Source organism: Notothenia rossii, assembly GCF_949606895.1.
Source record: "Notothenia rossii genome assembly, chromosome: 4".
NCBI classification, from domain to species: domain Eukaryota; kingdom Metazoa; phylum Chordata; class Actinopteri; order Perciformes; family Nototheniidae; genus Notothenia; species Notothenia rossii.
The window spans coordinates 78392555-78417510 of record NC_136902.1 but is presented as its reverse complement, the minus strand read 5'-3'; the positions used below and the strand labels follow the sequence as shown (position 1 = coordinate 78417510).

At 38.9% G+C, this 24956-nt stretch overlaps 1 protein-coding gene across 2 annotated transcripts; it reads right to left on the bottom strand.

Annotated features, from left to right (window-relative positions):
• Positions 1 to 916: 916 nt before the first annotated feature.
• On the bottom strand, positions 917 to 23948 carry ttc12 (tetratricopeptide repeat domain 12). 2 transcript variants are annotated; one of them, XM_079679434.1, is made up of 22 exons: positions 23792 to 23891; positions 22840 to 22972; positions 22469 to 22623; positions 21587 to 21608; positions 18971 to 19048; positions 18751 to 18872; positions 18379 to 18438; positions 17639 to 17710; positions 17173 to 17233; positions 16374 to 16562; positions 13898 to 13967; positions 12253 to 12341; positions 11534 to 11702; positions 10921 to 11019; positions 9517 to 9580; positions 9131 to 9265; positions 8857 to 8949; positions 8514 to 8582; positions 7290 to 7391; positions 7001 to 7100; positions 6577 to 6805; positions 917 to 4567 (listed from the first exon to the last, which is right to left on the bottom strand). In XM_079679434.1, exons 2-22 carry the CDS (start codon positions 22958 to 22960, stop codon positions 4498 to 4500), a joined length of 2169 nt encoding a protein of 722 aa, XP_079535560.1. In that variant the 5' UTR covers positions 22961 to 22972; positions 23792 to 23891; the 3' UTR covers positions 917 to 4497. The 2 variants fall into 2 exon arrangements, with proteins under 2 accessions (XP_079535560.1, XP_079535561.1); XM_079679435.1 differs by lacking the exon at positions 22840 to 22972 and having other exon boundaries at positions 23792 to 23948.
• Between the last annotated feature and the right edge of the window lie 1008 nt (positions 23949 to 24956).

Sequence of the window (24956 nt, the reverse complement as noted above, 5' to 3'; positions counted from 1 at the left end):
TAGTTTCCATAGTTTCACCACAGCAGCAGACGCACACAATGACGTCCGCTGGCGCATCATAAACACGTCGGATAGTGAAAGTGCATTCGGATTCTCTAAAGTACCGCAGTCTCTTCTCCTAAATCCTTTTGAATTCTCCTATTCACTATCCCTTAACCCCAATTTTTGGATTATCGGAACGCAACCATGGTCTAACCCGATCGTCTATTCCTTGACCTCTGAGTGAAACGTCACGGGGTTAAGGAATAGTGGATAGGAGAATTCAAAAGGAAACATCTGATCTGATGATTATCATCTGATGATGATTTTTTATCTTTTTTTAAAAGATCGATAGATCGGATAGATAAATACAAATGTATTTATTATAAATGTTAGTCATTAACATCTATCAGTGTGTATATCACCATTCAAACAACTTTTAAAAGTTGAACAAACCCCACACAGCTCAGTAAAGACTGTGAAATGCTGACTTTATTTAGCTAATTTCAGTCAAAACTAACGGTCATATTTCTCTTTGATTATAATACTGATGAACGTTCAAAACAAAGCACTTTGGCAACTTACCACATACATTTTAAAATGCTTAATAAGCACCGTAACTTTCATGATATCATTTCTGGGTCATAATCGGTTGTTTCCGTGAACGGCCGACTGTTGTGTGACAGCAAAGGCTGCGGCCGGAAGGCATTGTGGGGCAGCATTTTCTCCTCTCCTTTCGTCAAGGGAGGTCCAGTAGTTCCTAAGCTAAAGGAGGTTATAAAGGAAGTTTGAAACCTCCTTTCCTATCATCTAGAGCAGTGGTTCTCAACCTTTTTACACCAAGTACCACCTGAGAAAATAGTTGGCCATAGTACCACCATGACCAATGTTAAAATACAGTCTATGCACAGTTCATGCAGGACTCGGAAGGCAAATGTATTCATAATAACATTATTTATTGTGCTCTCTCTCTCTCTCACTCACTCACTCACACACCACAAGTGAGAATATAAAGAACAAAATAATAACTTATTCTCACACAACAAATGTCAACTGTACACACATTTCATTTCCTGGACCTATACCAAAGTGTGAATGTAGGCCTCCTGCAACAACCCACATTGTAACAGAAAATGTCCTATTGGGAATTCAGTTCCACAATAATAATGAAGCCTCCAGGAGCAGATGAGCCTAAGGGCTAATAGCTCATCTTCAGTCTGCTGATGTTTGCTATTGCCATTTCTGTGGTGGCAAATTAAAAAAGAAAAGAAAAAAGATTAAAAAAAGATAACAATTAAGGACAAGTGTGTGCTTTTTCAGCTTTTGACCTCGGTCACAGCCTTCTCTCCATCCTTTGAGCAAATGCCTTCTTCCTGAGTCACTTCTCTCCTCCATCACAGCGTTGTGACTGTGCATATCACTTTTGCATTGCTGGCGGAGCCTGCGCTTGTGCTCGGTTGATGACTGTCCTCCTCCTCATTCACTTCGCTGGTAATATTCTCCTCTGTACCTCTCTTCCGAATACCTCCCGTTTTGAGCCACGTTTTTAACATCATTCAGCTTTCTTCATTCTTTAGCTTGCTTGCAACGTTCGCTAATCGTTCGCAGGTAGTAAGGTTGTAATTAGCAACGCCAGAAATAAAAAAAATATATATTTTCGTTTCTATATCTAAAAACAACAATAGCCTATTAGAACTAATTTAAACCACAGTTTCAATTATATCAAGCTTATTTTCATTCGTTTTATTTTTTAATTAATGTTATTCACTCAAGCCTCAAACTGATGGCACTTGTCCCTATAGCCTGTTTTAAATTGAAGTTGTCTGAGGTTAGTGCCTACTGTTAACATATTGTCCAACCAACAGCTGCTGTTGCAGTAATAAGTAGTGTACCTTAATGTCCCAAATGTGCACAATGTAGTGACTGCTTTTGGTCTTTTTGTTTACTCAGTTGTGTTTCCTGTATTTTATATGTCTGTGTTATATGTAAAGGTTAAAGGTGGGGTAGGTAAGTTTGAGAAACCGGCTCGAGATACACTTGTTGTTATAGTCCATGGACTCTTAACATCCCGATAGCAATGAATATCTTAAGGGCTTTGACAAAATATCCATACAAAAATGTCATCTGTGGAAGCCGTAGTACTGTAAAAAGCACGACCAATCATTTTAGTCAGCCCGGCTAAAATAACTGGATGGCCTACCTGCCTGTCAGCCTTCCATCTGTGCACAAACTTATCTTGTGCCCTCATTGGTCATGTGCGTGTTCGTGTGTGTTGGAGAAGGGACTCTGTAAGGAAGTGGCAGATTTTTTCCGGTTGTGTATTTTCAAATTCTAGCGCACACGAGCTGGTTTCTCCAAAATTATCTACCCCACCTTTAAATAAAATAAAAAAATAGAAAAAATTAAAAAATATTATTTTTAAAAATATATATTTTTTATATTTTTTATATGTCAGACTCCTCCACGTACCACTAGCGGGAGCTGGCGTACCACCAGTGGTACGCGTACCACAGGTTGAGAACCACTGATCTAGAGAATTCTAACGGCACTTATCATGGCTGCCACTGAGGGACTTCCGGGTCATTTCACTCCGTTAGGAAGGTTCCTAAATTAAATGGACTATTCGACTTCAGCCTTGTTCTTGATTTGTTATTTACGGGCGGCTGGCTATAGGCGCAATACCGCCCCCTGGATTATATATAGTGTAATACTGCCCTGAGTGACAGACTTTTTTCCCACTCGTAAAAAAAAGGCGTATTCGCCGCGTGACTGCATGTGCCGAACCGTGACGGTACGGAACGAATACGGATACCGTTACACCCCTACTTCTGGGGTCATTTGGGTGGATTTTCCATATTTCCGGCCCCCCTCGGTCGATTTTGATGATTGACACCTTTTTATCCGTCAGAGCCAATAGAATCGAGGGGAAGTTCCTAAATCCAACTACACGTTACCAGGAACAGGAAGCTGTCATAGCAGCTAATATGAAAACTCAGTTTTTGACATAAAAATGGAATGATGGATTATCAGTAATCATTTCAAAGTGACACAGTTCAATTAATGCCATTGAACACAACTTTTGATCAGAAACAGCAAAAAGTAAGACATTTCTCCCGTTTTTTCTCCATAAAGCTACGTGATGGGATGTCTGTGTTTGCTTCCCATGTCGCGAGTTCTGATCGCTCAGTGATGATACTAATACCTCTAGAATTTCTGGAATCTCAGCTTGCTAGCTAATATCTTGTTTGTGCAGTAATAAAGTATTTATACCTAGAGTTCTGTGCTAAGTGCGTTAGCATTTTTTGTGAGACTTGTGTTTTCGGCTTAACAGGTTAAGTATGTTAGCATGCATACATTTCCTCAGGGAACCATACATTTTGATTGCAAGTCATTCAATAGTTATGAGCTATTTTAATCCGAACCAAAGTCCAGTTTTCAACGTAATGATATTGCCAACCCTAAAACGAAGCTGATCGCAAAGAACTCCGAAGGCTTTTATCTTCCCTTGCTAGGTGTTTTATTGCCATGGCTATAAGGTGTGTGCATATTTGAACATATCCACAAACACACCGTAAGTCCCCTGAAACCACAACCTCACACTGTCAGACTTTTTCATTATATAGTGCAGCTTAGATAAAAGCAGATATAATTCCAGGTTCACTTGTCTACCCCATTGTAACTCCTCATCACAGTTGCTGTGCAAAAATGATGCGAGCAGAGCTATAACTCTGACCTTCTCATATTGGCTGAACATCCAAGAAGCAAACACAGCTCTGAGTAACCTCACGTCGGCTAATCAACAGGTTAAAGCTGTTGTCACACAGCAAGAAAAAGTCCCAAATTCAATTCCTGGGCACAGCTTTCTGTGAATTTACAAGTAATCCTCTTATTTCAAAGAACTACAATTTGGGAAGACCCCAAAGCTAAGTCAAATTGTAAACAGTCTTTAAAACGCAAATGTGTTTGTACACGATGAATTCTCCTTCCAGTACTGCCATCCAGAGAATCCAAACAGATGACGGAGGGTTTCTTCAGATTAATAATATATACAGGATTAAACTGCTCCTTTTTGGAATGAAATCCAAAAGGAAATATACCAAAGGCAGGCACCGACATTGCAGAGGGACAAACACTCTATTATAAATGGTGTTTATTCTCCCACAATAAGTAGTGTACTCCATCATTTGCACACACTAGTTCTCTGTCAAAAATTATACATTTTAATGGGCATGAAAAATAAAAAAGGCAAAGTATATTTGAGGTAATCAGAATCAGACAACGATTAGAATCAGAATTTTAAAAAGAGAGAGAAAATATACAACATATTTGAAAAATGATAGGTATTGTTTGGATTAGCAGTTAAGGATCAGTGTTTGGATAAGGAATTATGAAGAAGAGAAAACAAATCTTATGACTACCAGGCCTGGTGTTTTTAGAGATTAGTCATCTAAGCCTAACACTAAGATAAAAGGACAAGACTGATGAAAGCAAGGATATTATAAAAATGTGTTATGGGGTTCATGGGATGACCTTCATACAGCAGTGCAGGATCTCGAGGCCATGAAGTTCCCGAAGTTTGTGGATATGTCTAGAATTGAAGAAAGGAGGATGTCAATTGAAAGCACATTGAAAGTATGTTCAGTGGGGTAAAATTCAACTGACAGCATTTCCTTGCTCCAATTTAGCTTATATGTTTTTAAACCTTGATTGAAGACCCACTGAATACAATTAACTGCACATCATTTGGAGTCAATCATTGGGGTGGAAGGAACTGCCTCCAGAGCTTTTCTACAATCCCTTTTTTTCCATTTGAACATTCAAATATTTGTCTCATTATACTGAGTTGAAACAATGGGTCACGTTTATGATTAGTTGATGGACAGAACATTAATTAACAACTACTTTGACAACGATAACTTATTTGAAACATCCCATCTTCTTACTATTTGAGAATCAGCTGTTTATCTCATCATTTCATGTCTTTGGAGAAGCATTTCATGAATGCTTGGGCTCTGGACAAATTCCTCTTGCCATTTCTCACAAAAAAACACATTAGTTTTAACCACAAAATGTATCCAACAACAGACAGGAGCGTTGATCGACTAAATCAGGGGTGGGGAACCTTTTTCCTCTCAAGGGCCATTTCAATTTTGACAACATCCTTCGAGGGCCGTACAAATTATTGAACTCAACGTCTGCTTAAAAAACTCAAATCACAGCCCATTCATTTCGCGTTTCTTTCATGCCGTGCAAAGAAAAAGCAACCTCTTAATCCAGATATTTGACCATGACCCGCGCATTCATGCACCGTGGCATGACCACCAAAACAGAAAGATATGGACACAAGATGTGTGCAAATGTATTTAGTTTCATATCCATGTGGACATGATTTAAGTGTGGGGGGGGGGGGGCGGATCTAACCTCAGCTCGGGGGGTTTGGGGGCATGCACCACCAGGAAGATTTTTTTTAAATGTTGAAGTTAAAAGCATCAATCTGGTGCACTTTGAGAGCAACATGAAGAAATCTATGGATACATCTCTCAACATCCATATGAAACAGAACTGTAAGCAGATTTTTTTCTTTATGGATATTTTACAAATCACTTCCCTTTTAAACTGTATTCTTGTTTATTAATAACAACTTTTTTTTACAGTCATATTAGTATTGTATACCTGTTTACTTTATTCTCTTATTTTTCTATAACTATAATGATCATATAAAGATGTGCCTTTACCTCACTGGTTGGAGAAAAAGCTTCTTATATTCGTTAGCATAGCTAGCTAACCAGATGCTAATAACAACAACGTTATTGACTGTATGATCAGTATGACAGATGAACAGATCGCAACTGGGCTTTCAACTAAAGACACAGCCACGCAAAAACTGCGGCATGTGTACAGCTCCTTATGGGTATTGCAATTTGTGAAGTCAGCCGCGTTCTGGTGCTCTCCGTTAGAACTACACTCCTGTCAGACGAGACATATACCACGTGATGACACGTTAGGCTCGTGTTGTGTTCAAGAAACCTGACCTTGGCCAGGAAAAACAAGCTTGTCTAATTATTTTGCGGTCTAGATTTCTTGAATTTTTTTCTTTTTTGCGTGTGTTTATAAATGACCTCGAGGGCCGTACCAAATGGTCTCGCGGGCCGTATACGGCCCGGAGGCCGGAGGTTCCCCACCCCTGGACTAAATGAACACAAATGTAAGCTATCAAACAAATGCAGCAATCAGCCTATCCATCATGATTTAGCATTCAAAATGAGTGCAGATATTAATTTTAAAAAAGTAGATGGGGATATACTGTGCATTAGAGTAGTTATTCACACAATAGTTTTCGCATGCACAAAATGACTGCAGAGTCAAAGTGGTGGCAGTAACTTGAAAAATAAAATGAAAATACAGAATATAAACACTGTATAATAAACAATATTTAAATACTGACTTTGATATGCAACCACCAATATAATAAATATTTCCAGCTGAGCCAGAACTCCTATCAGTGGGAGTTTTTATCTTGTCCATCAATGCTCCTTCAGGCTAGTTTCTATAATGTAATCAGCAGCATGTGGTTTATAGAATGAGGTGAGAGGGCACCTGGGCTCAAATCGACACAACTTCCCCAGAGCAATGGCAGCATTTTGCCGCACAGCTGTCCTCTTAGCGTCCCCCGCTGCGTGGCGCAGCAGCAGCCGCACAGTATCAGTGCCCAGCAGGCGGCTGGCAATTCCCTCCAACTCAAGGAGGTGGGCCAAGCACAAGGCTGCATTTCCTGACACCATCTCATCACAGCTGGAAGCCAGCAAACGACGTAAAACAGACAGTTCTGTATAAAACAATAAATAAAAAGTAAATAAGAAGACAATAGTGTTTTTCAAATGTAATAACAAACACACATGTATTGACATGAAAATCAACAAATATACTGCACACTGCAGACAAGCAGACACACACTCCATTTGCATATTAGGTCAACCCTAAAATGTTAATCATAAACTACTGAATGTCAATCATTCCTCACTTTTATCGGACTCCACCAGCTCCTCCCGGGCCGACTGACTGGCAGCAGTGCAGAGAGTCACAGTTTTAATGGCATACTTAGTGGCAGTCTGCCCTGTTCCCTTGGTAGGAAGACAAAGAAATAGACTTGTTATTAGTAGAAAATACCCAGTTAAAAATAAATGATTAAGTACACTATACATGTCAAATCTGTTTTTTTTCCTCATGTCTTCATGTAAATATGGTCATTCCACAAGTTAAACACGTGTTGCTGTATTAATAGATACTTGGTTGTATGTACAGATATGCACCTTCAGCAGGGGGAGCATGAGCCGGACCACACCCCCCTGAACAACATGCTGAACGGCCTCAGGGGACTGAGGGAGGACAGTGCTCAGCACACCCGTGGCTCTCTGGAGGACAAAGAACATTGTTGGCATTAGAAACGGAGATTATATAAGAGGAAGAAGAATATAGGAAGTAAGACGGATAAAAAACACAGCAGAGAAATACACAGGGTAGCAGAGCATCAACAGAAAAGTGTTTTCAGCGAAAGATAGCTAGCAGACAAAAAAAAGACTTAAAGAATATTAGAGTCGAATAGAAGTGGAGAATAGGAAAAGACAATTGTGAAATCAGAAGGTCTTCTGGAGTGTGTTTGCAGCAGTTAATTACAGAAAGTCCTATGTTAAAATGATGAAAACATGTGGGACTAATTATAAAATGTGTTTAATTAGATTCTCTCAAGTAACAATTCTTGCCTCCTGCTCACATGATCCTCACACCTCCCTTTCAGAAAGCTTAACTTAAATCTATATACTCAAAGTGATAACAAAACAGCCCAAAAGCATTACTTTGGGCTTTAGGGCTTTGGTGTGGCCTTGAATATACAATAAAGAGGAAAGTCAAGTCAAGAAAAGACAAGAAAAGACACAAACTGAGAAAAACATCAGGGACATTTTAAATAGAGGGTGTTGGGACCAGGTGACAATGACGGAAAAAGTTACAGGAACACAGTGTGTGAGCACTAAAATAGAGTAAAGAGGCAGATGGGTGGAAGTGTGGGACTCTGAGGGCATTGTGTAGGCAGTGTGAAACTGCTCTATTCAGCCATTAGCACAGGTCCAGCACCTGGAGCTTGAGCTTTAATCAACTGTAATGACACATAGGACCCTCTGAACGTTGTGGATGGCTGTTACCACCTTTCTGGCACATTGCCAATGACTTCACAAGCAGCAAAGCCCCATTACTCAACGCCTATGTCTTCTATTCCGCCAAGTTTCCCTGAAAGGATGTTTTTTTAATCTTTTTAAGGATGTATGGACGTTAGGAAACAAACTGAATGTTTTCAACATGCATCATTAGTAACGGTTAAAAACGAGTATTACTTTTAAAACTTTTCTTGGTCCGACAAAGCCAAACATATAAATGTAATGGGAGTTATGGTACAGTAAAGCAACTAAATGCATGACATGTAAGGGTTAAAGTAAGCCTCTTGAGTACTGTTGTGTTGTGCCAAAGTAACAATAACTCACAGTTATTACTCCTCCGTCACTATCCCTCAGCAGGCCCAGGGTGCAGTCGCAGAGTGAGACAGCATGCTCCTACAAAGAACGGGAGAGAAATGTGAACAAACCAATTTTCAGATACGTTTTACCCCTGATGTCACACATCATGGTTCACATAAGTATCCTTTTATTTAATATTGATGACATACATATTTTTAAAGTGGTGTACAGCGAATGATCTTTAAAAACATGTCCTTCTTTCATTCACGTTGAATGTCAGTTCAGCTTTACTTTATATTGGACACAGTGTAATGATGTCATCAGTTTTTAAAGTGCAGCAAGTAAATGTCTCGCATGACCTTTTTCTTACCTTAATGATTGGAGAGGTGATAGTTGAAAGGTTGATGATCAACCCAAGCATAGGGTAAAGGATTTCTTTGTAATCACTCGCACTGCATTGCCTCTACAAAAACAGCCAACACATTCTATACTTAATAAGAAAGTTTAAAAACTAAAGCTAATATGTTAACATATCCAGGCTACAAAGTGTCTCACTGTGTCATTCAGAGCAAACTGTGGTGTTTCAACTCAATGAACAAGTCATTTTAACTTTACTATAAAAATAAAAAAGTAATTGTACTTACAATGGCGACCACAAAAGCCTTCCAACATTCTGGATCATGGGCTAAATTGTGACGAATGGCATCATCTCGAGCAAGACAGCCAACAGCCGATATCAGTGATGGAAGGACCTGCCGATTGGACTCGCTGATATTTGCCTATAAAATGAAGAAAACACATTTGTTCATTTGCTCACACACACACACACACACACACACACACACACACACACACACACACACACACACACACACACACACACACACACACACACACACACACACACACACACACACACACACACACACACACACACACACACACACACACACACACACATCTGAATATATTGAGTGTATATATCAATATGAAAACTACTTTGTATCTACATATAGGGTACATAGCTTACCAGTATTGTTGTAAATGGCACAATGACAGAGTCTTTCAACACGCCTCTTAACTGAAGGCAAAATCTGTAAGAAAAGATGAAACATCGCTACCATACTTAACATACGATAGGTACAGTGTATGTGTATTAGAGTACATAATGGTTCCACTATTTAACAGAACTAACCAATATATAACTCATTGTTGTATTAAAATGACCAAGGATACTTTGGAGAGGAGGAGGTGAGTAGAGAGTAAAGATGAATCTTCCATTTAAGTAACACAATCCTCAAATTGACCATATGGACTAACTGTAACACATCACAATCCAGTTGCTTTGACTAATGACTACAACAAACATAAAAGGTGCTCTGTGTCATGTGGGGGGGGGTGATCTACCAGTCTGTGGTAGCCAGTGTGCTCCTCTTTGCTGAGGAGTGCTGGGGTGGAAACACCAACAAAAATGATGTTGATAGGCTGAACATATTTGTGAGGAAGGCTAGCTCTGTTGTTGGACTAAAACTAGAGAATCTGGGGTAGGTGGCTGAGGGGAGGACGAGGAGGAAGCTGGACATTTTTCTTGAGAACCCCTCCCCTCCATGCAAAGCTAGTGAAGATGAGGAGTACATTCAGCCACGGACTAATCTCTTTTACCTTCTTGTGATATCTAATTTTAACAGTTACTTATATAATGTCATTTTAAATGTTATTATCCTCGTGTGAATCTGTACCGCCCTGTTTTCATTCTCACTCTGTTGTTGCTTTAAAATCCTGAATTTCCCCACAGGGATAAATAAAGGTCCATCTTATCTAATCTTATATTATCTTATGTAGTGTTATATGCATTGAATGTTTGCAAATGTATAAGTAATATGTAAATGTTTCACAATATACATTTGATTTTATTTGGATCCAATATGGAATTTGGATTGGTTGTATATTATTATCCTCAAAAAGTGAAGTGAAAAACCTCAGTAGCACATAATACATTTGTGTTGGGTAACTCTCTTTGAGCTACAGACAGGGAAATTGATCCTCCCCCTTCACTGCTTGACACCTCGACTTATTTCCTGCTGTGTTGGAGCCTGGGTTTCCCTGTCATGTCTTGTTTTCATGAGGCGCCAGAGAGGAAAACAGGTTGAGAACGGTCTTTTGCCTTGAAGTCACCTTAACCCTTGGATAGCACATGTTGAAATATTAAAGATGCCACACCATTTGTCAGAGGAGCCCTCCTGCATGATGAATAGATGGACTTTAGAGTGCTTTTAATATATATGGATATGATATATTTGACTATAATAGAGAGGTGGGTCATATCCTGAGTATCTGAAACTGTGAATTTCCTTGTTCAGTAATAAAGTGAATAGTTTTCGAGGGATTTGTGAGGAGACTACATCAAGTTTGTGAGGCTGTGTATCAGATATACTTGTTTTCTGCTGCGAAGTTCTCCAGAATCTTGACAGCTGTGTTCTGCTGCTGCTGCTTCTTTGGCTTTAAGATGCACGCCATGAGGTTCCTCGCAAACCTTGAGATTCAGAGGGGTAGAGACAGAAAAAGAGAGGAAATAAGAATAGAAGAAGGAAAGAGTGATGGAAAGGAAAAATCATATAAGTACGATAATAATGCTAATCAGGGGCAACAATATAATTAATTCCTAATTTTCTGAAAACCAAAAGCTGCAGCTCCGATAATATCACACATAGGATAAGAAATCACTTAGGCCCCTTTTTAATCTATGGAAACTATGTCCCAGAGCGATGATTTCTAACAATTCTTGAAATCTCATTAAATGGACGTGGCAATTGTACTAACAATGCCAAACATATGGCCCAGGGCTGAACTAATGTCTTTCCACTAATTTCATTAAGGGAAAAAAAGTAAAATGTAAGATCATTTCAATACTTCGAGATGGGACTACCTAAATGAGAAAAACATTGAATAGTTTAGTTTATAGGAAACATGCAGAAAACCTACTACATCTGAACATGGAAACATTGTGATGTAAATGTGCATAAAGTAAAAGTAAATAAACGTCTTACTTGTGCCCATTCAGGTTGTCAATAACCAAACGTCTGCCATGTGGCGTCTGTGAGTACAAACTTAGTAATGCCAGGCATTCTTCCCGCACTGCAACATGCTCGGCTGTTACCAAGTCAACAATGGACCGTCCGATGACTGGGTACGTTATCAACATTTTCTGGTTTTCATCTGAAAACAAAAGGAAAACATGTTATGTACAAAACATGAGCTCAGTGGACACAGTACCCCGTTTGTTCCCAAGGAACAACCACCTAATCTGTAAACACAATTATACGAATATTAGGCTGAAAAAACACTTTGTTGTTAATAGGGTATTAACAAACACACACACACACACACACACACACACACACACACACACACACACACACACACACACACACACACACACACACACACACACACACACACACACACACACACACTCAGACACATCCACGTTTGAACCTGCATAAAACTAACCAACTTATTGAGTCCTGAATGAGTATCACAGTTGGCACAGCGGTGGATTTGTTGAAGGCCACACAGCTTTTGTGATTCAAAGTGAAAATAAAGGCTTGACAAAAGAAAGGCTTAGTATAACAGTGACAAGCTGTGCAGTAATGACACAATGCAGAATAATAATTCATTTTGTACCTCTATTCCCTGTTAACTTAGTGAGAGCATCTGGCTACATGAACAAGACAGAACTTGAAAGGTAACTCAATGTAATACATACCGTTTCCACAACAGATAACCCTCCATAAGTTCAGAGCAGACACACACAACTCCTGGCATCCTGGATCCTTTGTTTCCTGCAAAAGGCAACTGCAGAGAAGATGAAGCTCAGTGATCAGTGTTTCATTGTTCTCTTCTAATTGACATAATACAAATCAAATTTAAATATTACTCTGAAATAATTTCAATGTAATTTATATGCAAGTATGCCTCCACGCAAAATAAAGGATGAAATAAAAAAATGAAAAACAGAATGTAACACATGACCAAGTTTAAAACAGCAGACACATGTAGCAAGTACACAATTCACTAGATGCCATCTCATCTCAGATAAATACGATGCATTCATGGGTAAACAGCAAAGCCCTTATTTTTGAGGTACAAAATGTAAGGCGACTATCAAACACTAATAATAAATAACAAGGAATAAAATGTTTTTCAGTATAGCTATATAAAGGAAATAGTGCAATAAGAATAGACAAACACTTTTTTGTGAGCATGCAGTATGAACTCGGGCTAATAATGGCTTAGTCATCATAAGGCACTTTGCCCTTCAATCTATCTACATCTCTTGTAGGAACCTTATGTGAGTTAGCAACTTGGCCATCGCTCAGATGCTACTTGACAAGTCATCAGTTATCCCACTAAGGGGTTTGAACTTGACGTCACTTTTGTGTCTGCCCTGAGGAAGATGGAATGTATTGGCTCAATCTTACAGGATGATCTATAATCCTTATATTTGTTACATGTTTTTTAGAAGAAGATGTTCTGTGAGCAATTGCCCCAACACTTTTTTTTTCTTTAAAGTGGACCTATCATGCTATATTTGAATAATATAGTGTAGGACCATACCTATATAAGGCATATTTATACTTTTTATTTTTCAAAATACCAAACAGATCATGCACTTTAGCCATTCCTCATTTCGCTCAATTTAACACTGTCTTTGCATGGGCTGATTCTGTGAGAACAGCACCATCTACAGGCCTGGCATGTGTACTACAGCGTCTCCAGCGCTTTCGAATGGCAATGTCCGTGGCTGTCTCCTCCTGATTGGTGGAGTTGGCCCAATAGCCGTAGCGCCACTTCTATTCTTTTTGGATTTCTGTGGGTTTAACACCACACAAACCCTTGAATTTCCTTTAGCTCTTAAATTCTAAACCAGACAACAACAATGCACCGGCTGACTTCATTGTGTGTGACATGGTTCACAAAGGTTTCAGTTAGTTGCATCTGGCTCCCAGCAGTATTCTTTATGGCTATTTTATTGCACTCTCTATCTCTCAAAACACAGTAACTATAATATAATGTCAGTGATAACAATGAAAAAAACTGAAAAATGTGTGACTAGTTAACAATAACCTTACTGATCTGAACTGAGGGACTTATAATTGATATCATGTGCAAAACACCCCTTTTTTCAGGGACAAAACAAAGGGCTCATATTAGCGCTAGTCTCAATCTTCAATGTGATCGCCTTTTCCTATTTGGCTGAAAGCACAAAAACCAAAGAGAGGGCGGGAGAGGATGGAAAATGATCTCTCAAGTTTAGGCCATCATTGTGTCTGTATGCGCCGGTCTCTGGGTCCATCTGTCATAGCGCCACTGAAAACTGACAGCTACCCCTCTCCCTCTGGTCTCCTTACCTCCTCACTGTGTCATTGCTGCCGATGATACTGAAGCCATTGTTCAGTCTGAAAAGGGTCTGGCCTGTACCTGATAACGAGAACAGTAGATAGTGTGAGAAAACAAAAAACTACATATCAGCACCAGGTACAGTAGCCACTTGGGTTTTCAGAGAAACACACACCTGTTCAGTGATTTAGAGACATGGGTTGGAGAGAAAAGAATAAATAAAAGATGTTGAGAGAGTAAGGTATAATGAGGAATGGTCTATCTTCCACTTACAATGATTTGTAGTCTACTAAAGTACAGCAGGACAGTTAGGGAGCAGTTTAGGGGTGAAAGCCAGTAATGTCAGCCCTGCTTAGTTCCTTTCAGTTCTGAGTTATGTAAGGTTGCCCTTTCCCGTTGAATGGTACTGTGAGACAGGCATTATATCTTTGCCGGTACACTTTTATTCACCTAAATCAAGAAGAAAGAGCGATCGGATAAGAAATGTTTGCTATTCTGCAGTGGACAGCCAGTGAAAAGGAATAAGGCATTTTAAGGTTAAAGCAAAAATAGAGGGTTTATCAATACACAATGATGTAGGTTTTATACAGTTTTATGGTTTACTGAGTGTCAAGCTTCAAGCTTCACTTGGTCAATTCCATCAGTCTTGGCTATGTGGTCAAATTACCTGAAGTTGTACACAACCTGTTCAAGAGCAGTAATGGGGTGGAGCATTGCAGAGTAACTTTTTTACAATTTATTTCGGAACTGAAATATAATCAAAATGAAAACTCCGGAGAGGGCGGTGGTGGAGAAGTCCATAGGGACTTGGCTTGGCAACTGGAAGGTCACCAGTTCAAGTCCCGGTGAGACCAAGTGCTACAGAGGTGTCCCTGAGCAAGGAACTGTTCCCTGCACTGCTCCCCGGGCGCCGTTCATAATGGCAGCCCACTGCTCCTAACACTAGGATGGGTCAAATGCAGAGAAACCATTTTGTTACATAGTACCTGTACTGTGTAATGACAATAAAAGTGAGGGCTTTTGACCTTGAGGAACTCTACTCCTGGGTTGTTTTACAAATGCTGCAATTTGAGTTGCTAAGTCTTAGGTCAAACATTTTTAAAGAAATGTCAGCAGCAAACAGAGGAGGAGTGAACAACCTGGTGGAGAGCAGCTGCTGCCAATGGTCCCCTTTATAGTAGAGTACTTTAAACAGATATCCTGGAATTTGTGCACAACACATTTACCACAAGCACAATATATCAATTTGGTTTTCCATGCTGAGAAAAAGCTGTGAGGGCATTTTCTGATGCAGCACTGTGCTAGTTCTAAGCCAATGCTTGATATGATTTGCCATCTGCAACCATTTCCACACATTATGTTGCAGCATGGAATTTGTTTTCTCTCCTTTTAGTGATAAACAGTTGCAGTGTGGACAAATAATCTTTTTCAACAAAGTTTTAGAAGCTGTTTCTGAGAATTGTGCAAGAAATTCTGGTACCAATTTTGACAACTCTTTTGACATCCTGTCAATTATATATAAGCATTGATAATTCCACGGAATTTGACAGGACCCCCGTCCACCTAGAGGTCCTTATTCTAGACTGTCAAAAATCCACAAAGCCAACGAAACAGGAACCATCACTCTCTACCAACTATAATTCTGACAGGGTTATGTGCAGGTAATGCCACTGAGGTTAAGGAATAGACAACATGTGTTCCATTAAATTGCACCCACGACAGCCACAAAAGGCTTAATAGTGTTTGCTGTCACCTTGTAACAACCCCCCTCTGTTCCTGCTGTGAACACAGAATACAACGAAAAATCACCTACACAATCCTGTCCTTACACTATGTCGATATCTTAATGCTGGGCATTTCCTTTTTTAATGTTCATTATGTTTTACAACACCATTTAACTGGTGGAACTGCTTACCTTGCTAGCTCAGAATGGCCCACTCAGCAGTTCAGCAACTAAACTATATTATCATAAAGGGAGGTCTAATTCTGCTAGTTAAGATCTTCCTGCTCTGATAATGGAATACATATACAAATAAAGTTGTTTTGCACAGGAATATGTATGCAGCTGTGTAAGTGTCATGTTATAGTGTTACATAGTGTTGTCGTGGCTCACCACACTAGCCACCTCTGGGGTTTTGCTCTTTCGGTGTGGCTTTATAGTCTTTATTGGAAATTTGCTCAGTGTAACAAGCAAATGGAGTGTGAAGAGAATCAGTGATTGACAGCGTTAACTCTCACCCTCTCTTCCATTACAGCAGTAATAATAATAATCAGTTGCTGCAGCCCTGTTTGACCTGATGACATGCCCAACAACGTTTGCTGTGAGAGCTTGAGTACAAACTATTTTTATGGCCCATCTTTGTTCTTACCATTTGGGCCATATAATCGAGAAATACAGTAGGTGACCCAGTGAAGGAAGATTAAAGAGAACAAAGATTAAAAGAGAAGGCTAAATATAATGCGCAAAACTCTCCAAATAACACTCACAGTCAGTAACTGCTAGTGACAGAGTCTCCAATCCTCCACAGTAGAACATGGGAAGCTGGCCAGGCCGAGACAACTTCTCCAGCAGCACGGGCACTCTTATGGCATTCGTCTCCCCCATGACAAAATCTTGCATTGCATTTATCTCCTGACTTTGTCTCTCCTCTTCCAAATCAACCTGGTCCAGGTATTCTGCATGGAGAAAATGTATTCAATAGCAGACACTGAACTTTGACTGTCACAGAAAAGAGAGAAGGGGAAGCCTCGTTGTATCGCAAAAGCTATTCGGAAGCAACCACCCCACCTGCCTATTGCCATAAACTATACATGAGGACTTAAGTGGGTCTGTAGTATTGAAAATGTAATGCTTGCTACATATGGCAATAGAAAAGAGACTGAGATACAGTGCAGATTTGTGTGATAGCCATAAAGTAGCAGCGTTTATTCTCAGCAACATTTTGTAGAAAAGAGTGCTGGAACATAAAAGGTAAAACTAAGGAGAGCTCAATATGTCTTTGTTGGCTTGGCCGTAGTAGGGCATTAATCTTAAGGATGTGTCAAAACCTTCCAAATAATAGATCTGCAGTCAGTGAGACCACAACAATAACATCCAACTCACCAACAAGGCCATTCTCAACTAAGTATTGTATAAATAAAACTATGGAATAATAATAAAACTTAATCATGTGATACAAAAAATGTTTAATGGGTAGTCATTTTACATAGCTAAAGAAGGCAAATATCACAAAGGACTTGAATATGTTAAAGATGTCCTTAACTGACCCCTGGAACCCCCCTTTACCTTTCACCATTTTCTCCCTCGCAGGTTCAATTTCCATCATCTTTTCAAAGCATTTTCTGGACTGAAAAGAGAAGAATTTAATTCATCACTGCTGTGTGCTTCACTTCTAAAGCTATGGAAATCAATATCATGGTGACTCCAACAGTTTCAGTGCAATACGTAGAAAACGATGATGCAATTTTATATATTTTTTTTACCAGATATCAATATTAAAGTCAAGGCTTGCCTCTAAACGGATTGAAATGCCTACAAAAAAAAAGATTTTACAGAGCATTGCTTTGAGGCTAGGCTGCATGTGTGCAACATATTTAATTCAAAATTCACTATTAACCTGCTTTATACCAGGCAAACCGCTTTCATTATGTACCCATGTTCCTGCTATAGTTAGATGAGATTTGATCTGTATACAAGAGCAATGTGTAAGAAGCAGTGGTGATTAGATGCAGTGACAGATAATCATACTCACCTCATTATATTTCTTTAATGCCAGATATGCTTTCCCCATGTGGAGGTAAGCCTTAATGCACCCCTCATTACACTGACAGAGATAGAATGATGATGGGAAGAGATTAGTTGAAGCACTTCATCAGCAAAACATCTACAGGTAGATAATGGTGATCTAATGCGTCTCCGCTGATACCACTAACACAAGAAGAGGTTAATGTTCAATATGACCTTCAGAAATTCTCTCTACAGTAGAAATGTGTTGCAATGATAGAGTTCCTTGAGTCAAGATAGATGTATTACATTTAAGACTGTTAAATGCCAGAGGGAATTGAATATAATAATTGTTTTTACGAATGCCTAGATCTACGTGATTTAAATGTTAAAGGCATTTGGTAAATTGTCTAAAAAAATAGATGTTACCAATTATTTTGAGATGTTGTTGCATTTAAGGCTCAAGATCGATTGCGAATATCATAATTAATAACCAAATTGGGTGTAATAACTTTTCAAGGATGATCAAATCAAGTTGCTTTTTAGAGCATACGTACATCCAAAACTAGAGTAATAATTATTCATTGTCAAATTGCGTTTGGCTCGAGTGAACTCAAGAGAACAAAACTCTATGCCACTCGACTATTCCATTTTTTTTTCTCACAAATATCTACTTTGAGCTCCAAGCATGACAAAGAATGCAAGTCAGATGACACTTTGACGAATGAGGCAGCGATTGACTGACCCCAGTTCCTAGCTAGGCCTTACCTTCAGGGCCCATTCACAGTCACTGATGGCCTCCTTGTACTTCCCCAGCTTGATGTACGCCTAAGTAGATACAGTATTTGAAATTGGAGAAGGCAGTCCAGCAGTGTAATTATCAGAGTAGACTTTTAAATGCTGGGTCTTTGGAGCTAAGCGTATTGTTTGTACGATTAACTTAATTGCACATGGCCATTATAATGTCCAAAAGGAAATACCTTTAGTGAACCAAAAGGATTTATCAATATGGTATAATGCTAGGCGCACAAAGGCAGACTCTTTCCGACGTCTTTTAACTAATTGAAATACAAAAAAACAACAATTTGTGTTGTTTTTGAAGCAAAACATACAAAAGATTAAATGGAAATTGATATTCACTTGTGCTCTGTTGGTGTACAATGGCTGAATGTCCCTTAGTTCAGCCAAGCCATCACTGTAATACTTCACAGCAGTTTCATAGTCTTCTTGCGCGTAAGCTTCGTTCCCCTTGTCTTTGAGTGCTGCAGTGACATTAACGGTAAAATATTTCAACTGATGTATTTCGAGTCAAACAGAGCAGCAGATTCAACAAAAATTTCATTTCCAACAGCATCTTTACCATGTGCCTTATTTGCTTTTGCAATTCTCCGTAAGCTCCTGTATTCAACATCTCTCTCCATAATCCTCATGAAATTGTCTGGGAAAAAAGAAGGAAAACTTCAGTGCCAGAAAAGAGAAATAGTAAACATTAAATACACACTATTTGTCATCAATTTCAACCTTAAAGGTGGGGTAGGTAAGTTTGAGAAACCGGCTCGAGGTACACTTTTTGTTATATTCCATGGAATGCTCTTAACATCCCGATAGCAATGAATATCTTAAGTGCTTTGACAATAAATGCATAAAAAAACGTCATCTGTGGAAGCCGTAGTACTGTAAAAAGCACGACCAATGATGTTAGCCAGCCCGGCTAAAATAACTGGATGGCCTACCTGCCTGTCAGCCTTCCATCTGTGCACAAACTTATCTCGTGCCCTCATTGGTCATGTGCGCGTTCGTGTGTGTTGGAGGAGGGGCTCTCTAAGGAAGTGGTACATTTGTTCCGGCTGTGTATTTTCAAATTCTAGCGCACTCGAGCTGGTTTCTCCAAAATGACCTACCCCACCTTTAAGCTTTCCCTAGTCAGAGTTTTGCTACACATTTTAAATAAGCAAAACCCGAACATCAATGAAAGTCAAATCAAAGATGTGTCATAGACGAAAGAAAGTCATCACTCAACGTTGTTGACTTCATCACTCAGGGAACTTATGTGTGTGATTGTTTATGCTAAAATGCTCTCCGAATGACATATTGTGCTTGTTTTGCATTTGCATCTTTAAGGCTATTGAGGAGTCAATTAGATGTTTTTAGTAAGGCAAATGAGAAAAATGAATTCTGGCCATCATTTTCCAGCTCTGATCTGAATTGTTTTCTCTCGTCTGTTTAGAGTTCAGAAAAGGTGAAAACCTTTCGAGGTTCCTTATTTGTGAAATAAAGTGGTTTGTCGGTATAACTTTAATATGTTCCTTATTTCTGCCTATAAAAACAGCTGGGAAATCATTTTGGCCACCAGAGTGCCCCCATTAGAAAAGAGATTACTAGTCTACTAGATGTTTTGTTCAACCTCTCAGGGCTTTTGAACATGCTATATGGCAGGGCTTCTCAAACTCAGGACCAAGGTGCGGATCCGGACCGAACTGCAAATCAATCCGGACCGAACCCTGTGTCCCATTATTAAAATTATTATTATTATTTTTTTAAATTAGAAAAAATTTAAAAAAAGAATTTCTGAATCTGATGAAAATTAAAGTGGACCTATCATGCTATATTGGAAAAATATATTGTAGAGCCATACCTATACAAAACATGTCTGTAAAGTTTTGTGCTTAAAATACCAAACAGTTCACCCATTGTAGCCATGCCTCTTACTGCTCATCATACCCCTCTTTTGCAGCCCTGTTAAAGAAACGCGGATTTTGGGTCCTTAGCTTGAAAACACATTGCAGACCGCAAGTTAACCGCAAGTTTACCTTGACTTTCTAATGCCATTTTTGCCGAGGTTCAAGGCATTGGCTACAGACAAACAGTGCCATTTCTCCCACTAGTTCAAGCCATCATACTGTATGTATGTATTGAATGTGTGTGTGTATACAGGGGCGCCGTTTACCGACAGGCAAGTGCTTGGACCAGAAGGGGGCCCCCAAATAAGGTAGATTAATCCAATCCAACTTTATTTATATAGCACTTTAAAACCTCCAGACCAAAGAGCTGTACAGAGAGATACATAAAATATAAAACCACACAGCTCAGCTCACAAAACATTCAATAAATAAATAAATTTAAAATAAAAGATACAAACACAAAAAAAAACAGAATAAACGTAACAATTTCAAAATGTAATTTTCTTTAAAAAAAAAAGAACATAAAAAAAGATTAAGAAGGTCCACAGCAACGACAACATGAAACACCCTTTAATTTACTGCAACGATATACCGGGAAACCCCCTCAAGGGGGCCCCAGGCATTGCGCGCCAAAACTGCTTCTTAATTTCAGTTTTGTTACTCCGCTCCGGGGATGGGGGGGGACTTTACTGGCATTGATCCGGACCATTGACCTTGTATAAGATTCACAAGTGGACCTTTAAGAAAAGAGTTTGAGTACCCCTGCTATATGGAATACCACATTCGAAAAGAGGCCTTGAAAGGGAAGTGTATACGAGTGACATATTGCGAAAAAGGTAATACCTGCTATTAAGGTCATCACAGCAACTTCTCTGCACTACACGCTAACCTACAGCCGGCTCCTGTTTACATGGCTGCCCCCACATTTTCCAATGCTTTTCTATAGTGTTTTGCCGTTGTGGCCTAAACAGTCAATACTACAAATCTACTATCCACCAATCATTTTAAGAAGCGTCCAAACTAAAATATCAATCATGTCCAATGAGTCCAATGATTAATTTCCTCTATTACATAGCAGTACCCTTCTCCCCATGAAAACTCAAACTACTTCATGTATAACGAACAACATCAGAATAATGTTTGAAAATCTAAACAGATACATAGAGAGTTTACTGTATTTGTTGTCGTATTTTTTGGCTCAGCGAAACCATTTTTTCAATGCACAATGAGGATATAAACGTGAGCTTAAACATTGTTTAAATTCAATGCAAGGGACAAACATATAACCCGCTCACCTGGACTTCCATTCTGCAGGCCCTGTAAAACAAGAGAAGAATTATGAAAATAATATTTTATAAAGTATTTAAAAAGCTAAAAGTACTTTCAAAAAGTAAAACACATAATGAAATATCTAATAAATAAATAAAATAACAATGACAAATAGCGAGTGAAAAACACAAAGACATAAAAAAGAAAGGGCCAGGACGGTTTCACGAGGAATCAGCTCTGGATGTGCTGCATTGAAGGAGACAAGGTTTTATTGATAGGGATTATATTGTCCTTTCCGGTCGAAGACAGCTGTTCCAGGTTAGGGTGGTCTAATTCCAATTCCAGTTTTTCAATAAAATATGAAAAGCAGCAAATATGCTGGATACGCTTTTTTAAATCCCGAGGGCTTATGTACTGGCTACATGACACATCACCGTCAAGGGTATCATGCATGTTTGTCAAAATAGAAAAAAAAGTGCAAAAGTCCAAGAAACATTGAACAGGATTATAGTATAGGTGGCCACTATCAGACCTATTATTGTGAATAACTTTATTTCAAGAACTTGCCAGGAAAACTGAGATAAGAGAAGATAAATGAAAAGTTTGAGGAAAAATCTGTTTGTTTTTTTAATAGATAGATACGCAAAACATCTTCAGCTGTTCGTCATCTAATTTATAAATGAATTTTATGAACTGTGAACGTTTTTCGAATGTACTTACACTACAAGAAAGGGAAACATTTCTGGGTGTTGTTATTTATTTATAGGTAATTAGGTTTTACTGATCAGGCCCACTTGAGATCATATTGGTCTGTATGTGGTCCATAAATTACAAGGACTTAGACAGCAATGTGTTCGGGCAACATTAACTGCAACTGTATTTTGGGTTTCTTTGTTTGTATGTCTTACCAAGGAAGGCTGACCTGGTGTGTTTGTGTTGATTGTAGTCTTGTTGACTGTTGTCCTGCAGGGCTCGTCCAACTCAGCAATGTATCCATCAGCTGTCTCTATTGCTTTTTGCTGGATTGCAACATCAGAGGACTTTAGATCCTTAACTAGCTCACCTTAAAAGAATGAATGATACTGTTAACCGCTTTCACACAAAGGTTTTAGATTTATAAAAATCACAATAGGAAATTGTCATTGTGATTTAAGTGTTAAAAGTGTTCAAAGTAACACTTTGAACAGAGGATGTTCTTCCTGAGGCAGCTGAAGAAATTCAACCTCCCAAAGACGATGATGGTGAACTTCTACACCTCCATCATCGAGTCCATCCTCACCTCCTCCATCACCATCTGGTGCGCCGCAGCCACAGCCAAGGATAAGGGCAGGCTGCAGCGTGTCATCCGCTTTGCAGAGAAGGTGATCGGCTGCAATCTGCCATCCCTGCACGACCTGCATGCCTCCAGGACCCTGAGGCGGGCAGGGAAGATAGTGGCTGACCCCTCCCACCCTGGACACAAACTGTTCACCCCCCTCCCCTCTGGCAGGAGGCTGCGCTCCATCAGGACCAATACCTCTCGCCACCTGAACAGTTTCTTCCCCTCCACTACCGGCCTCTTAAACAAGGCCCGGCCCCCCCACTGACACTTTACCTCTGCCACATCATAGACTATGCATCACATTAATGCACACAATGTTCATACTCCTTACTGCTCATATTCTTATTTCACATTTCATAGTTTATATTCTAAAATTTAATCATATATGCATTCTATTTCCATGTAAATTACTGCTTTATTTTAATTTGTATTGCTATTTAACTATATTTTATTACGGTGTAAAAGGTTTTTTGTTTTATATTAGATTTCTTGTTTTTTATATTTTATGTATGACATCAAGTCAAATTCCTAGTATGTGCAAACCTACAGTACCTGGCAATAAACCTGTTTCTGATTCTGATGTAATAAGGGTAAAATAAAGAAATATAAAATAAATGTGTGCTGAGGTAGCATTCTGCCTTTAAAAGTTTATGAACCACAGACACAAGAGTGAGTTGGAAGGCATACTGTTGCTATATTACCTGCTTCGTGAAACAATACATATCGAATCTGCCATTAAGCGTCAAATGATTTGGTACATGCAATCCAACATCTGTCTGTTTAGCTTAGCTTATTACTAACCTTCATTTTGCGACTTTAGACTCTGGCACATGATAACCTAATGTTAGCTGTTTCGATTATCGCTAGTAACGGTATTGCACTTAATAAGGCTAACCCATATTTTACTCACTTATTTGGTCAACATTCTTCAAAAAACTCTCGAAGTCTTCAAGTTTGTCCATGATGCGTTGGCTCTTTCCAGCCTACTTATATTATTTAACAAGATTGGTAGCTTTATGTTATGTATAAGTTCTATAACACTTAGCAAACGCTGAGTTTAGCCTACTTTTCACAGAGTCAGCGTGTCAGCGTTTGTTCGGTTTCCTTGGTGACGTGATGCCTTCACTGCCGCTCGTAAAAGATAGCACACACAATTGTTGTTTTGCCACAGAAGATAATAAATGTAGCCTACATAAATAATAAGTTAGGTCAGTGGATGATTTTATATATCCAGTATATTACAGAACGAAGTCTTATGAACAAAAGTGGTATTTCATTTTAAAGCTTGCCACAAAAGTATATCATCATCACAGAAAGTAGCCTATGCAATTCACAATTTGTGTGATATTCATGACAGCACTTCTCACTCAGAATCTGTGTGTTCATATTTGTCCCTCAATAAAAAACGACGTAGTTTCAGTTTTATGAATCAGTATTTATAAATGTATTGCTGCCGCTAGGCCTATACTCTTTGATATTGTGTTCATTAGACTGTAAAGTGATTCAGAGGCCCCCTTTTCCTGCATATTCTGTGCTTCCACACTGTGCTGTGAGGTCAGACTGGCCAAAGATATCTCCTCAACACTTCAATTAACCATAGACTGTATAAATTAACCTGATTTTTAATCTTGATATGTGAGCATCCTACACCCTATACAATAGATCAACACTGCCTCCATGTGGTTAAAGACACTTAAAGAGTCAGCTAGTCAAAAACGAATCTGAAATTAGCTGATTCTCATTATATAGAAGAATATTTATGTGGTAAAACTGTAAAGATAAGCAACAAAGCCACCAAACAGAATAGGAAATAAATGGGCTTTGATAAGCCCTGTCATCAGTGCGTCATCGTCATCACTTTTTTCCATTGAGTTATTTTTCTTTCACTGCCAGCACAGTATCCTAGAGTAGTCACAATGTGACCACACATTATCAATAAGAAACATCAAAGATTTTAAGGAAATTGTTTTTGGCCAGGATAATTTGTGCAATGTAACTGGTAAACATATTATATTGATAAAGGATGAAATTAATATTATTTACATTGTGTTTCATGCCATATCTACAGGATCTGT

Bases quoted from the DNA above. Each gene is read 5' to 3' on its own strand.
- ttc12 (XM_079679434.1), bottom strand. From the start codon at position 22,960: ATGCAGGTCGTGCAGGGATGGCAGATTGCAGCCGATCACCTTCTCTGC. The intron at 21,609-22,468 runs GTAAGACATACA...CTTGTTTTACAG, and splicing joins CACCAGGTCAGCCTTCCTTG to GGCCTGCAGAATGGAAGTCC. The intron at 16,563-17,172 runs GTAAAGGGGGGT...TTCTCCATGCAG, and splicing joins GAGGGAGAAAATGGTGAAAG to AATACCTGGACCAGGTTGAT.